The 16,433-nt window shown below is 37.8% G+C and overlaps 1 protein-coding gene across 8 annotated transcripts in view; it reads left to right on the forward strand.

Moving 5' to 3' along the window:
- RAPGEF2 (Rap guanine nucleotide exchange factor 2) overlaps positions 1-16,433 on the forward strand; it is a 486,440-nt gene that overhangs the window by 311,665 nt on the left and 158,342 nt on the right. For all 8 annotated transcript variants that reach the window (XM_078002396.1, XM_028848850.2, XM_015139431.3 and 5 more), the window contains 2 exons: positions 295-365; positions 6,898-6,954. In XM_078002396.1, the coding sequence (XP_077858522.1) occupies positions 295-365; positions 6,898-6,954 (128 nt within the window). The remainder of the gene's footprint in view (positions 1-294; positions 366-6,897; positions 6,955-16,433) is intronic.

A 16,433-nucleotide genomic window follows, 5' to 3' on the forward strand; every position in this document is an offset into this window, starting at 1 on the left:
ATTTTGATGTAAAAGACAGAAACAGGTGATAAAGAACGATTTATGAGGAATTTATTTTTATAAGTTTGTCATATTATTTTCTATTTTAGTAGGTTTTATGCATATCCCGGAAGCAGTTGTAATGGACATTTGTACAATTGAGCTTTTAATAATGTTTATTTTTAATGTCTTAAGAAAACATGTATTTTTTAAAAAGCTATCCATAGTTTAATTCAGTTTGTAGATATAGTGACTTATTTTAGAAACCCCCTTTCCTGACAAGTCTAATAATTTCTATCCTTTTCTTTGACACAGGATCTGGAAATAGTATATTCCTATTTACATGGTATGGAAGCCTTGTCAAACTTGAGGGAGCATCAACTTAGGTATGTCATTTTAATATTAAGTTAATCATAGAATGCTAAAAATTTGAAGCATGTAACAATTGAACATTTTAATTTTTTACTTTTATTATTCTTGACACAATAATTGTATATATTTATGGGGTACATTGATATTTTCATATATGTATACAATGTGTTGTGATCAAATGAGGATTATTAGCATGTCCATCACTTCAAACATTTATCATTTCTTTGTGTTAGAGCATTTGAAATCTACTCTTTTAGCTATTTGAAAATACACCACAAATTGTTGTTAATGATAGTTACCCTATAGTGCTATAGAACACTGGGACTTATTTCTCCTACCTAGAATGCTAGAATTTTATAGATTACTTACTGTAGTCAACAAGTAGGGTTAAAGAAATCTTATTCGTGAAAACTCTGCTTCATCTAGCTTCTATACTAAGGAGCTTAAACTTACACTAATAATATATACTTAAACAGTATGTACAGTCAAACTTATACAGCTTAAATTTTACTTTTACAAAGTTGAATTCAATTGTATCCAATAAAAGAATAATATTTTGACATTTCTGTCATAGTAATATTTTTCCATTTCCACCCCAGTGTTTGTCTCTGTCTCTCTCTTTCTCTCTTCTTCCTCCTCCCCCTCTTTTCTGTCTTTCTCTCTCCCCATCCCCCTCCATTTCCCTCCCTTCCTCTTTCACCTCTCACCAAATGTAGTAAATGCCACTTGGTGAAAATATCGATAGGGGCAACATTTGCCATCTTGGCAAATTAAAAACCTACTACTTAGCATTCAGATTTATTAGAAACCAGAACCTTTTAAATTAATCATTTAAAGAATGATTAGGTCCATTATTTTAGTATGTTCTGGATCTTTGAATATTTTATTGCATTAAGTAGACTGCCTTTCAGAGAAGCACAGTTTATACCATATTTGTTTTTATGAGATCTGCCCATATAGAAATCTCATTACTTCTGTTGTACAGTAATACAGCAGTTGTATTTATGTTTATCTGGGCTTCATATTAAAGAACAAAAATGATGTTACCTTAAGTGGGGTATAAAATAAAGGACCTTAGGAAGATGGATAATATATAAACACCAACTAGGACATAATGGGAAAGTCTTGTTTCTTCCAGGTCTAGCTATTTCTGATGCCAGCAGGTTTTAATTATGAAAGGAATGCTTTTTCCATGTATTTCCCCTTTACTCTTTCAACACTAATTAATTTGTGAGCGTGTCAACTCCATATTTAGTTGTTAATTGAAAAGAATATCAAGAGGATTGAGTACTTCTAAAATTAAATTTTTAATGAAAATCATTTAAATTAAAGTAGATTGTAGATTAAGTGTTTAAAAATTAAGTCAAGTTTTATTAGGAAGGGCAAAACCACTGGGATTTTAGAAGATGGCTCAAATTAGAACAAGAATAATTTTTAACGTGTGTAACTTACATTTTATGTTTTGTGATGACAACTTTGCTAAGAAAAAATTGCAGTAACAATTGTTTATTTAATTGCATGTCATTAATTCATAAATGCAAATGCAGCTAATTAATATGTAAATACAAATGTCACATTCCCACTGTGCACATAAAACCACACACACCTAATATTTAGATATATTGATTATTATAGTGTATTTTATAGTATGTGTGATTATAAAATGATTTAGATAATAGGAATTCTATGCAATTAGAAAAAGGATTTTTTATACCTAGAGAAATTTTCTGGATGACAAATGTATAAATAGGCTGGGCGTGGTGGCTCATGCCTGTAGTCCCAGCTCTTTGGGTGGCCAAGGTGGGTGGATCACTTGAGGTCAGGAGTTCAAGACTAGCCTGGCCAATATGGTGAAACCCCATCTCTACTAAAAATACAAAAATTAGCGGGGTGTGTTGGCAAATGCTTACAATCCCAGCTACTCTGGAAGCTGAGGCAGGAGAGTCGCTTGAACCTGGGAGGTGGAGGTTGCAGTGAGCAGAGATCGCACTACCGCACTCCAGCCTGGGCAGCAGAGTGAGACTCCATCTCAAAAAAAATAAAAGAAAAGAAAAAAAGAAAAAAAAAAGTATAAAAATACTAATGAAGTTCCATACACCCAGTTTCCAGCCAGTTTCAGACCTGTCAACTTTCTGCAGCGGCAGAAGTAATTTTTGGTTATAAATAATAAGTTCAAGGGTATAGTTGAGTCTATTTACACCTTACAATGTCTATTTTGGAGCCTACACAGATGTGTTTGTTGGCATGAACCTACAGGGTGGGCCTGTAAGATGTTTATCCTAATTAGGCTTGTGTTGAAGTCACATTAATGGAAAACATCAGCTTAAACTAATTTAAGCTCTGTTTTAGAACGAGATCAGGATACCACATACATAATAACAAAAATAGAGGTACAGATAAACCCAACAACTTAGATAAACTGCTTTATAATACTACAATTTCTGGGAAGAACATGTCTCCTTTAGGTAAATTATTTTCCTTTAATTTTATACTCTGGGATTAATAGAGAGCAGTCAGTTAAGACTTCCACATGATACAGTTTTCCAGTTTTAGAAAAAAAGTGCTCATAATCAAGATTTTCAGTCTGTTAAGTATTGGGCAGTAGAGCAGCAACATTTGTGTTCTCTTGTGGGGGAGTGGAAGTGGCTTTTATTTATTTGAAAGCTTCAGCTCCCTGCATTGTTACAGAGCAGTTAAAATAGACGTTACTGCATTGCTGTAAGATCACACACTTTGTGCATTGTAAAAGTTTTTCAGAGCTTTGCTAAAAACTGTGTTTCTTCAACATCATTTTAACTGTTTTTCTAGTGTTTTATCCCTTTAGTTTATATAGACAAGAAGCAGCATATTTGCCAGTGGGGAAAAGAATGCTGTAATTGGGAGCAGAGACCAAAAATCTGTTTAAAAAAAATAGAGTAATTGGGGCTACTTAGTTTTGGAAACAAGAGCCTGCTAAAATAGAATATATATTTTCTGCAGCATCATGGATGAGTGTAATTGTTACTATATAGGCACCGTTAGATCATTGAGTAGTAACTGAAGTATGGTTATTATACTCATTAGGAATTCAGGGAAGGTCAGTTTGCTTTTGCTAAAACATTGCCTAACAATGTTTAAAGACAAAAAGCATTTTGGTACTTGATTCCTTCGTTTATGACATGTTCATATAAGATATTTTATCATGACTTTCTGATAGCACTGTTTAAATTTATTTATTTTATAAACAATTATTGATTGATTGTATACTTACTATGTACTCGATATTGATGTAGGCTCTGGAGATACTGCAATGAAGTAAATCAAACCCCTGACATCACGGAACTGAGGTTCCCAGTGGAGCAGAAAAGATGGAGATATGGATCAATGTTACTTTATTTAGTATGTTGGACATGATAAGGATGGGTGCTGGGCTGCTGGCTTTGGAGTCAAAAGGAGGTGATATTAGAGTCGGGACAGCCTGTGAAGATTTCTTCATTGTAGAGGTGCCTCAGATGCTCTGTTGTGGGCACAGGCTTGGTGCAGGGGAAGGCAGGGGCCACGATATAGTACGGTACAGTAAGTAAGTAAAATATAGCATAGTATAGAAGTACAGCAAATAGCATAGGAGTTTGGATTTTCTTTGAGAGGTTGTGGAGATTAAGAGTAGAGCTGTGAGATCATCTGATTTAGTGTTTGGAAATATCTCTCTGGAAAGTTTGTGGGGAATGGACAATAGGTATGTAAAGGTAGAGGTAGAAGTCTGTACTTGTCAAGGTCTTGGTAAGGGATAATGGTGGGATAATGATAGCTCGTGCTGGATTTAACAGGGGAGATGGTGAATTTGGTCAGTTGTGGAGGATGCATTTTGGAAACAGGTGATGGCAGAAAGATGTATGTGAAGAAAAGAGAGGAGTCAGGAATGATGACTCTTAAGGTTGTTACTATATTAGTCTGTTCTCTGCAATAAGGCCATATCCGAGACTGGGTAATTTATAAAGGAAAGAAGTTTAACTGACTCACAGTTCCGCATGGCTGGGGAGGCCTCAGAAAATTTACAATCGTGGCAGAAGGGGAAGCAAACACATCTTTTTTCACAAGGTGGCAGGAGAGAGAAGAATGAGTGCCCAGCGAAGGGGGAAGCCCCTTATAAAACCATCGGATCTTTGAGAACTCACTAACACCAGAACAGGATTGGGGGGACCGCCCCCGTGATTCAGTTATCACCACTGATCCCTCCCATGATGGGGGGATTATGGGAACTGCAATTCAAGATGAGATTTGGGTGGAGATACCATGGCCAAACCATGTCAGGGTACTAACTCTGGGAAAGCAGATTTTGGGGGAGAAATTCATTTTCTGTCTTGGACGTTGTAAGCATGAGGTGGCTGTTACATATTCAAGTGGCAGCACTGAGTAGGCATTTAGATGGGTGGCTGCCGTGATGAGGGATTAGGTTTGGGGCATTGCTTTGGAAGTCATCAGTGTATAGATTAAAATCATGAACTGGGTGAGATTACGTGGGTGTAGAGAAGAGGACTAAGGACAGGACCCTGGAGATGACAACATTTAGAAGTCAGGTAGAGGATGAAGTTGGGTAGCATCCAAAAGAGACAGAAAGAAAATGACTAGTAAGTTAAGCTGGAAAAGCAGAAGACCACGGACAGGTTGCTGAAAGGAGATAATGCTGTAAGGAAAAAGGAGTAATCAAATACTGCGGAGTGGTGGAATTGCTCAGGACAGGTAGGATTCCGATAACAAGGTGTTTGCTGATAATTTTTAGAGCTTTTTCTTTGGAGTTTCGGGGACCAGATGATGGAGGAGTGAGGAAAATGGTGAGAAAATGGAGATAGAATATATAGACAACTCAGGCCGGGCGCAGTGGCTCACGCCTGTAATCCCAGCACTTTGGGAGGCCGAGGTGGGCGGATCACGAGGTCAAAAGATCCAGACCATACTGACCAACATGGGGAAACCCCGTCTCTACTAAAAATACGAAAATTAGCTGGGCGTGGTGGCACGCAGCGTTAGTCCCAGCTACTTGGGAGGCTGAGGCAGGAGAATCGCTTGAACCCAGGAGGCAGAGGTTGCAGTGAGCCAAGATTGCCCCACAGCACTCCAGCCTGGTGACGAGTGAGACTCCATCTCAAAAAAAAAAAAAAAAAAAAATATAGAGATAGATAGATAGATAGATAGATAGATAGATAGATAGATAGTAGCTGGAAGGAGATGTGAGGTCAAGAGAGGAGTTCCGCCCACACGATAGGTGATATATTGAGTTATGCTTACATATTAGTGGATGTGATTCAGTAGAGAGGAACATGGAGAAGGAGGTAAGCTTGCAGGAGCGCAGGGTCTTACACAGGAGCGCAGGGTCTTCCATGGAAGCAGGAACTAGATTTCGGGCGGAAGTAAAGAGGCCCAGGCAAGAATCCTTCTGTTCCAACAGGAAACAAGGCAGAGCCTATTGTCTAATTTAAGACCAGATATTTTTAGACTTAACGCTTTTGGCTATCATCTTTTCCTATGAAAAATTGTTATTCAACCCACTGAAGAGGAATGTATGCTTAATAAGATGTATTCAAGACTCACTGCTGCCTCCTGGAGTTAAGTGAGAATCAGCTGCATTGTTTCCAGGAGGGGATTGAAGTTAAAATTCAATCCTCTAAAGTACGGTGGTGGGAATGCGAAGAACAAGGGAAAAAAGTACCCAAGAGAGCTGTTTCTTTGATTTAGCAAACCGAGGAAAGAAAGATGGATGTGGGCTGATTCTAGGGTTTCACAGGTTGGAGAATAGTAGCCCGACTGACCAAAATGGAGATGCTGTTGAAATAAACACTTTTAATAGCCAGCGTTTTCTATTTCTAGTTCCTTCATAAGATGGAATAGTAATTCTCTGATTTGCATTTCTGTATTTTGGGAAAAATGTAATTCACTTAAAATAATAGGATGCTTCTTGAAGATGCTATTCTCAGGGTAATTTTGAATATTTAAAAATTATTCATGTTTTTCATAATTTTTATAGTTTAGTAATTTTTTCAAAAACTCTGGGATGAATCAGCTGAAGTAAGAAATCTTTAAAGTTCTAAAGCCTCCAGTTAGTGGTCATAAAAATATCAAGTTAATTAGAGCCTACTTTTATCTTAAATTCTATACTGTTGAGTAACATTCTTGTTGAGCCGTGAATGATGTTATCACTTTTAAAATCAATAAGTTTTCCTTTTAACTTTTAGGTTCCTTCTCATTTTTTATTTATCTTGGGGAACATTAATTTGTCCACATGCCATTTACAAAATATAAAATACACACAGTGTTCTCCCCCATAAAATAAACACAGTGAAGTTGACATCGTATTAGATATTATCTTTTCTAGCATATTTTTACCAGATTTAATGTAATGTAATTTTGTTAACCTAGGTATTAAAAATATTCATCTTGAGGCTAATAAATGATTGTGACTAACCATATAAAATAATCAACTTTCTAGACTATATGTCTCATTTAAGGATTTAAAATACCAGTCTGTTTTTTAGGACAGATGTTGAACTCATGTTTTTATCTCTTTTACAGGTTAATGTGTGAAACTGTGAGATATGAGAGACACGAAGCAAATGAAGTTTTATACTAGTAGGTGTTTCCTTTTTGTTTGTACGATGTGTCTAATCCAGTGACTAAATTTTCTTAAAGAATCAAAGGAGAATTAGTAACAGCTGGCTAAGTCAGCACTAACTTATTTTTCTTAGTTGAGAAATGGGAAACATTTTATCTGTTTCCTGTCATAAAATAAAAGTTTACAGTTCTTTCCTGATAAGTTCACATTTATGTCTATATTTGTATCTCTCACATGTGGGTCAAAGATACTATTTCATAGTGTAGAGTATTTTGACATTTTTATTATGAAATAATAAATAGTATACAGTTTTTCTAACGGAACAAAACATATATTCCCACAGGCACACCAGATGAAATGTGAAGATAGCATAAAGGCCGTATTTTAGTTTATACTTCTTTCAGAAACAGGAAAATAAGCTGCCCCCCTGTCTTTGGGTATAATTTCATCTTTAGATAATATTAATATTCCTTTCAAGATGTGCAGCATATTCCTTCAGAAAAGACAGCCTATTCTTAAAGAATATGTAGTAGATAAATATTCGCATATTAACATAAATTATGATTTAGTAGACGTTATTTTGTTTAAATTATGTTTGCCATGACTGTTGTTCTCATGACTGTTTTTCCAAGCATTTATTTAAAAATTAGTACCTTCTAGACTTATAGGGAATATTTATTGAAATAAATAAGTCACACTTCTGCCCTTAAGGAGTTCATTATCTGTTGAGAGAGGTAGAAATAGAATACAAGGAAAACAACAACAACAGAAACAAACAAAGCAAAGTAATTGTGAGAATGTAGCTATGTTCCAAGGGTGGAAGAAGTGCAAGGGGGCGCATGAAGGAAATGAGGAGAGGCTCAGCGAAGCGGTTGTGGAACCAGATCTCAAAGGTGTGTCCAGGAGGCTGCGGAGACTTCTTAGGCAGAAGGAACAGTATGTGCCAGGATGCAGAGAGGTGAAGGGGCCCGGCCTGATGTTTTGAACATCATGGCAAGTTTAGTGTGACTCGCCTGTGGCGTGGGTCGGGGTGGTAAGTCAAGAGAAGACGCAGTCTGCCGTCATACTTGGTGAAGAACGTGTTGTTCAGAAAACAATCTGGATTCTTCAGGATACTTTTTTCCCTCCTAAATAACATGTTATGGAAAATTACAGACATAATATTTGACACAGGGGTATCACAGACCCACAAATACTCATTGTCCAACATGGCGAACCCATGGCCAATTGTGTTTCATTTCTGACTCTCCCCTCCCAGCTCCAACTGGATGATTTTGAGGTAAATTTCATAATTATTATGATATGTATCTCTAAAAGATAGTGACTTGGAAAAACCTTAAACACAAGATTATCAAGTCTTTAAAAATAACACTTTAATATCATGAAAATATTCAAAGTTTTTGTCTCAAATTTTTTTTTACAGCTTATTTGTTTGAATCTAAATCTAAAGTTTATTCATTGTGATTGTTGATTTTCTTTAAGCCTCTTTTAATAGTAGCTTGGAGGCTGATTTTCAGGCAGCAAAATGATGTGATCACATGTCTCCCAACCCTACCTGTCTACCTGTTCCCTCAAAGATAATACCTGTGGTTGTATGAAAATACGAAGGGTGAGTTAGATAGATTGAGTGTCTGGACAAAGAGGTCAGTAAGGAGACAGTTACAGCCATCTGAGGTGGTTAAGTACTTGAACTGAGGCAAAGACTGAGGGAATGGAGCAGTCAGGGATGATGGATTTTAGAAGATAATACAGGTAGATAGAATCTAGGATGATTCTGAGGTTGCAACATATGAAACTATGACACCTAGGACCTGTTCAGCAGATAATAATAAATATCCATCTGGAACCTACACCAAATATAGAGTCATAGATAATCAAGACGTATTTGATAATGAGAAAATTAACAAGAGGCAAGTGCTCTTAACATAATTCTTCCAGAAGAAATGAAGATGTGAATAAAGTATTATTTTGGGAGCAATAAAAAGTTATCAGTGGAATGGGTATAAAATAACAGGGATAGAGATATTTGAATTCTATTATTGGCATTTATCAAAGCAGTCTAGTGGCAGTAAGCATCAGCTTTCTAATATTTTGTCTTCCTCTGAAACACAGTTTGGATAGTATCAATGATGATGAGGTGATAGCTGACATTTCACAAGCACTTCCTATGTCCTGTGTCCCCGATATGTGATTTATATGCATTCATTTACTTACTCTTCATGGGTATCTTGTGAGGTACTTGTTATCATTATCCCAGCTTTACACATGGACAAACTGAGACTTTGAGACGATAAAGAACTTACGCAAGCTCCCACTGCCTAACGTGGGACAAAGATTTGAGCCCAGACATTGTGATTCTGCAGCCATAGCTCTTTTTCTGGCTTGTTTCATGCCTTGTCACCATAAAATAATGCTTCTGTACATGGTGGGGTAAACACACACTCTCTCTGCCCCAACCTGTTCTCCTAAAGTGGCAACTGAAACCCACCAGCAGCTACGTTATGACTGCCTAACAATTATTATTGCTTACTTGTTTAAATCAAAGGTAGATTACAGTGTCTTCAAACCTACCTTTTTTTTCTTTTTTTTTCTTTTTTGAGTAGGTTTAGAGGTTTAGACAGTGCATGTGAGCTATGCTGATAATGCAAAGCCATATTTTAGGTAGCCTTAAATTTGAATGCATTCCACTTTGTAGAGTTGATTGTGGAACCTGCCCACATTTGACTAGTTAGAAGTAGGTGACAGTGTTAGTAAGTGGTGAAAAGTCTTTGGATATTCAACAAATCATGATTTCATAAGACCCAAAATTCAGAGACTAATTGTAGATTCACATAATCAGGTTTCTAGCGTTTGACCAATCTTGTGATGAAATGTAATTGAATTGTTTTCTTCCATGATCCTTAAACAGAGATGCTTCAGCTCTTACCAATTTGTGTTGAGTTCAGTTTTGAAAATTAAAAAATTATTGTATTTGTGTTATATATAAATCTGCGATAAACTTAATAATAGTACTCCTCTTTTTTGGACCTGTTGTTATTACGTTGTGGGGAAATGACTTGTTTGTTCTTGTTCTTCCTTGAGCTTGAAGAACACAGTGTAGTCAGAAATATCAAAGGCTTTCAGGCTTTGGTTTTATGACCAAGAGATGAGTAGAGTAGTCATTTTCCTTATTATGTTTATGTGCTGGTGCCTGCTAAGTCTATGGTTTGAATAATTTCGCCAGGTAAATATGATACTCTTTTGATCCACCCCTTTACCTCGTTTTTCTCACCTATAATGTGGAACCGATAATAAAAGTTCCTACCCATCAGGATTGGCATGAGGATGAGATGCAGTAATCTGTACAGACTGTTTAGAGCAGCATGTTCAGAATAAGTGCACAAACACGTTAGTGCCAGCATCATTGTCATTCTCATCAGTGTTTGATAATTTACATTTTGGTCTTCCAGTTTTTTATCGCTTTAAATGTTTGTCAGGAAGGAATTATAGTAGTGGTACTTTAGCTCTGATGGTGTTACTGTTTTAACTTGAACCACCAAGATGACAAAAACGCCGTTTTAAATTGTATTGAGTTGGGGGGGAACATTGTGATTCTGATAAGATTGCATTTTTAAAATTTAGAGTTGCCTGTTTAGCGTCAAATTTTATTTGTTTGCATTAGAAAGTTAGAGAAAATTAGCTCAACTTTACAGAATGGAAAAGCCTATCAGGTAATTTCTACCTTCCTTTCCTTTATTATCTACCCTATTAGGTATTGTGCTGTTTTACGGGAATACTGAAGTGGATAATATAAATTCCTCTCCGGAGGGACCTTAACTTGTATTTGTTTTTATTTAAGAATTTAATCTTTTTTTTTTTTTTTTTTTTTTGGAGACGGAGTCTCGCTCTGTCGCCCAGGCTGGAGGGCAGTGGCCGGATCTCAGCTCACTGCAAGCTCCGCCTCCCGGGTCTACGCCATTCTCCTGCCTCAGCCTCCCGAGTAGCTGGGACTACAGGCGCCCGCCACCTCGCCCGGCTAGTTTTTTTTTTTTTTTGTATTTTTTAGTAGAGACGGGGTTTCACTGTGTTAGCCAGGATGGTCTCGATCTCCTGACCTCGTGATCCGCCCGTCTCGGCCTCCCAAAGTGCTGGGATTACAGGCTTGAGCCACCGCGCCCGGCCAAGAATTTAATCTTAAATGAGAAACATATATGTAAAAACACTGGAGAGTAAAAGTTGCAGCATATCGCCAATAAGAAGTTGGGAATTTGTTCTCTGGAAAAATTATTCGAATCTAGGGCTGTCTCATAGTACAGTATGGAAACTGATCTGTTTTAGTTTTTTCTTAAGGCCAGCCATCTTCACAGATAGTGAAGTGAAACGGAAATACCGTTTAATATATAATTACATTTAACGTGCTCAAAACCTTTGGATCAGAAATTCAACCACTGCAAAAGTTTAAGTGTCCACACACACACGCCCACATGATAAATAAGTGTAACTGTGCACCTCATTGCCTGTTTGCCACATACATCTGACTGAATGCTTTGGTTTCCAAAGGAGTTTTCATAGCACTTTGTAAGGGGGTTATCTCGCTCTATTCCAGGAGAGGAAATTGTTCTCCATAAAAGAGCTGCATTGAGACCTATTGGGTCTTTTAAAGCATTTTCATTTAAATCTGTAAATGTGCAATTTAGAAATGCAGGCCTCCGCTGAGCTCTTGTTGCTTTTAGCAGTCTTTGCAGTTGTTGACTTGGCTTTCTGTTTTCACAGCAGCTATTCCCACTGCTCTGTGAAGGTGCTCATCTGTCTCTGTCCCCTTTCTGCTCTCCCACACCTCCTCCAGCTAACTCTGCCTCAGGTTTGCTTTCTGGTCTCAAGTACCCTAATTTATCTGTATCTGCATGTACCTCTTGTCCCACTCCTGTCTCTAGGAGGAAGGGATGTCTTTTTGCCTGTATGATGGAGTTATTTCTGTTCTGGTTTGTATCTTAAGCCTCTTCTTCCTGCCCCATTTCTGAGACCGTAAGCCTGACCCTAAGTGTGCTATGATGCCTTCCATCCTGAAGTTTCTCCTTTGCCTCTCTTACTCATATCCAATTATTACACTATTTTTTTTCCTTCCTGATGTGACCAAGATTTTATTTTATTTTACATCACAGTAAATTGTTTTAAAATTATTACAAAAGCACTAATCTACTACTTAGATCATTTTTATAGCCCCCCACCCCTACCCCAGGTAGCAAAATACTGCAGATCTTCTTTCTTTATTATTATTATTTTTTTTTCTTGAGACAGAGTCTAGCTCTGTTACCCAGGCTGGAGTGCAGTGGCACTATCTCGGCTCACTGCAACCTCCACCTCACTGGTTTAAGCCATTCTCGTGCCTCTGCCTCCTGAGTAGCTGGAATTACAGGCATGTGTCACCACGCCTGGCTAATTTTTGTAGTTTTAGTAGAGCTGGGGTTTCGCCGTATTGGCCAGACTGATCTCAAACTCCTGACCTCAAGTGATCCACCCACCTTGGCCTCCGAAAGTGCTGGGATTACAGGCGTGAGCCACAGCGCCTGGCCTCTTCTGTTTTTACCCAGCAAGATGTAACCACCATTTTGAGTATTTTTCTGTCCTAATTTTATTATGCTTATATGTGTACATAAAGAAAATGGTGGCTGGATGTGGTGGCTCGCACCTGTAATCCCAGCACTTTGGGAGGCTGAGGCGGGCGGATCACTTGAGGCCAGGAGTTCGAGACAAGCCTGGGCAACATGGTGAAACCCCGTCTCTACTAAAAATACAAAAATTAGCCTGGCTTGGTGGCATGAGCCTGTAATCCCAGCTACTTGGGAGGCTGAGCCACGAGAATTGCTTGAGCCCCAGCAGCAGGGTTTGCAGTGAGCTGAGATCACGCCTGGGCAACTGAGACCCTGTCCCCCCGCCGCCGTCCCCCAAAAAAAGTGAAACCAAAGGTTTTAATGTATTTGAAAAAATGGCATCTTTAAAGACCTAGCCTTTGCATGGAATTGTAGGACACAGGTGCTCAACCACCTCGCCTGTATGTAAGTATGAGAATTCAAGCACATGCACACCCATGCCCACACAGATACTTAAGAAAGACTGTTTCATCATATACATATGGAGATCCTTTAAGGCTTCTTGACAATGATATTTTTATATTACTATTTTAACATGAAAATGTTTTATTTTTATGTTGAACAGAAGAGTATTTAAATAAAAACATTGTTAAAAATACAATTAATCTGTAATCTTCACGAGGGTAGGGACTATGTTTATGTTTCAGGTTTGCCTTCTCATGCCTGCAATGGAAATTTGCATTTAGTCTGTTCCTGATGGTTATTTATTTATTTATTTTTTCAATTCTCTATTCAAAAGAAGGAACTCCTTTGATCTGTAGATAAAGACCTTCATTATGGTCTAACTTTCTAATAAAATGACTGGTTACACATCATCAGGTGTTGGATTCTTTGTGTCAATGTTCTATGAAACTGCTTAGTGAATAAAAGCTGTTTAGGGTAAGGTATAGGAGAAAAATACAGCTTGCTTTTTATATCCTTTCTGATGTGAGGGTTAGTGGTGCTGTCAAGTGTTTTGCAGTGTTGTTGCGGTTTCTTGCTGTAGGGACTCCTATAGTGAAGTTAGGCAGATTTAGCCTTGAATTTGACTCTGTCTCTGGGTGTGTATAAGTTACCTTTAATTTTTCTAGACCCAGGTGACGCTAGGTGAGGAACAGTTTTCTTGTGAAGATGAAATTGCAGCATATGAATCTAAAAGACACATTTGCAAATTAATTTCGTAACCCAGTAGTCGTTTCCAAAAGAGTCAAATTTTCAGATTCTTTTAAATGTGATAAATTGTTCCTTGAGCCCTTGGATCTATTTTTTTACCCTCAGTATAGCTGACTCATCGATTTGATGTATTGTAATCTCTCTCTATATATATCTATATCTATATATAGTTTTTCCTATCATTTATCGTTTATTGAATAGCTTTATAACTCCCAGTGTTTCATTCCTTCCTTTCATTTTAAAAATGAATTTCATAAATTTAAGATTGTGCCAGGCACAGTGACTCATGCCTGTAATCCCAGCACCTTGGGATGCTGAGGTGGGTGGATCACTTGAGCCCAGGAGTTCAAGACCAGCCTGGGCAAAATGGCACGACCCCATCTCTAAAAAAATACAAAACTTAGCCAGTGCTGGGACTCCAGTGCACCCCTGTGGTCCCAGTGCTACTCGGGAGGATGAGGTGGGAAGGTCGCTTGAGCCTGGGAGGTGGAGGTTGCAGTGAGCCAAGAGTGTACCACTGCACTCCAGCCTGGGCGACACTGAGACCCTGTCTCAAAAACAATAATAAAAATAATAAATAATGAAAAAAAATGATGATATTAATGAGCCTATAGAATATCTGGCTTTATTGGTTCTTTGGTAGTTTACATTGCTAGTTAAAAAAAAAAGGATGTCTGCTGTCTCCCCTGTATTTTCAGTATAAAGATGAAATATCTTTAATATTTTCATCAGTTTTCAGAGTTCTTATTGATCTTACTGACTTTTCCTGTTTGTTGGTTGCAATTCCTTGTGAATGAATTGCTGTTGATTGGAAAATAAGGATTTTTTTTTTGAAAATCTTAAAATGGTGTTTTCTTTCTTCAGAGTTTTTAATTATAAATGAAGTAATTTCCTGACAATTTAGAACTTTTAAGAAATAGAATAAAAATTACCCTCAACTTTAAAAATGTCATTTGTTTTCTTATTGTGGGAATTTATAATTGATATATTTACATATAACTCATTTTATAATAATGTATCAGTATTCCAACAGTGGAAAATGGAAATACCAAAGCCCTTAACTCTTGTTAGGACTCCTGAAATTTGGTGTATACTTCATGTTTTGGTACATGCACTTTATATTTCTTTTGACTTGATATCATTGTTAGGGTTGTTTACTGTGCTGTGTTGCATTAATTTATCTAGTGAGCTTGCTTTGTGCCATTTGGCTATACAAAAATAAATAATGAAGCATTTTTCTATCAGCTTATAGCTCAGAGCTCCATGAGAGGAGTAAAAATATACAAATAATTTTTAAGCTGTAATAAATCCAGTAAGAAAAATGATGTAATGTATTTGTGAAAAAGATTAAAATTACTGTGTATCTGGAAAGCCATCTGTGTATTGGAAGGTGGCCATTGTTAGAACGTATTTTTTTGAAGCCGTGGAACACTTTGTTCATAGAAAATCCTGTTCAGCCCAACAGCAGTAGCTATTATAGTGGAAAGAGGTTTGGACGCCTTGAAATCCCAAGGGCTGTTGATATTGAAAACCTCTGATCTCAACTGTCTGCTGGACGCCTATAAAGGGATAGACGATAATTTGTCGTAAATAAGTAATTTTCACTGTGTGTGTGGTTTTTTTTTTTTTTTGGCGTAATCGTATATTTGAGAGCGTGAGTCTAAGCTGGCCAGAAGTCTGTAATAACAGCAGTGTAGGTGAGCACAAATGGGACCCTGAACTTTAGCAAAGGGCTTCGATAGAGACTTGGGAGGGGAACCCGCAGAATGTGATGACAGGCCGTGAAGAGGGAGAAGCTTGGGAAGATGTCCGTTTATCTTTTGGTTGGATGGTGTTGGTGAGACAGCAGATACAGGAAAATAAAGGCGTTTTTTCTGTTTTTTGGTCACGGGTGGCTGGCCCTGTGGAATTCCTTGTGGTCCCCACGTAGTTATTGGAACCTTTGTTAGTCTTCATTTTATTCCATTTTTTCTTGTTTTATAGGCATGGGATCAATAGCCCTAGATGATGATTCCTGTCTCCTTTTCTCCAGATGCCAACAGCCTTGTCTTTTGAATGTGATACTGTGTGGTATTACATCCTGGATAGTATAAAGTGACCTTTCTAAAATAGCACCAAAATTAGTATTTGATGCTATATGTGGTTCTCAGTTGTGCCGAACCTGTCTGAGATAGCTGTGTCATGTGGTAAGCTCAGCCACTATGTCTGGACATTTTGCCAGTGCTCATCTTACCTATTCTTACTCACAAAACAATTGCCATCTTTTTGCTTCTTTGTTTTAATGACCTTGTTAATGCTGCCCATATGAAGTATTCAGAGGAGCTTCCTCACTCCCCTGGGCCGCTTCAGGCTTGGCCATATTGCATCTGATCTGCTAAAGTGGGAGGAGTCTCTTCTTGTAGCCCATACACCCTCCTTGTTCCATATTTTGTCAGGATCATCTGGGAAAGCACTAACTTCTGGTTCCAGATTGCTTAGATTTTGCATGGGCACCGTTCTTTCTGTTTCTGTTTATTGCTTCTCCACTCCCCAAACCACCCCCTCCAAACTTAGATGGCCATGTTTGTGACTGTTGGGAGTCTTGTTTTGAGACGATGGTCTGCTAGGCTTGGCATCCTTTGCCCACAGCCACCTCCGCAATGCCTACCACTCTGTTTTGTTTCAACTCAGAATCTTCTCTCTCCTTGTCAGTCCCCCTTGGCTTTTCTTTCTTC

Source organism: Macaca mulatta, chromosome 5 (genome assembly GCF_049350105.2).
Source record: "Macaca mulatta isolate MMU2019108-1 chromosome 5, T2T-MMU8v2.0, whole genome shotgun sequence".
Taxonomy (NCBI): Eukaryota; Metazoa; Chordata; class Mammalia; order Primates; family Cercopithecidae; genus Macaca; species Macaca mulatta.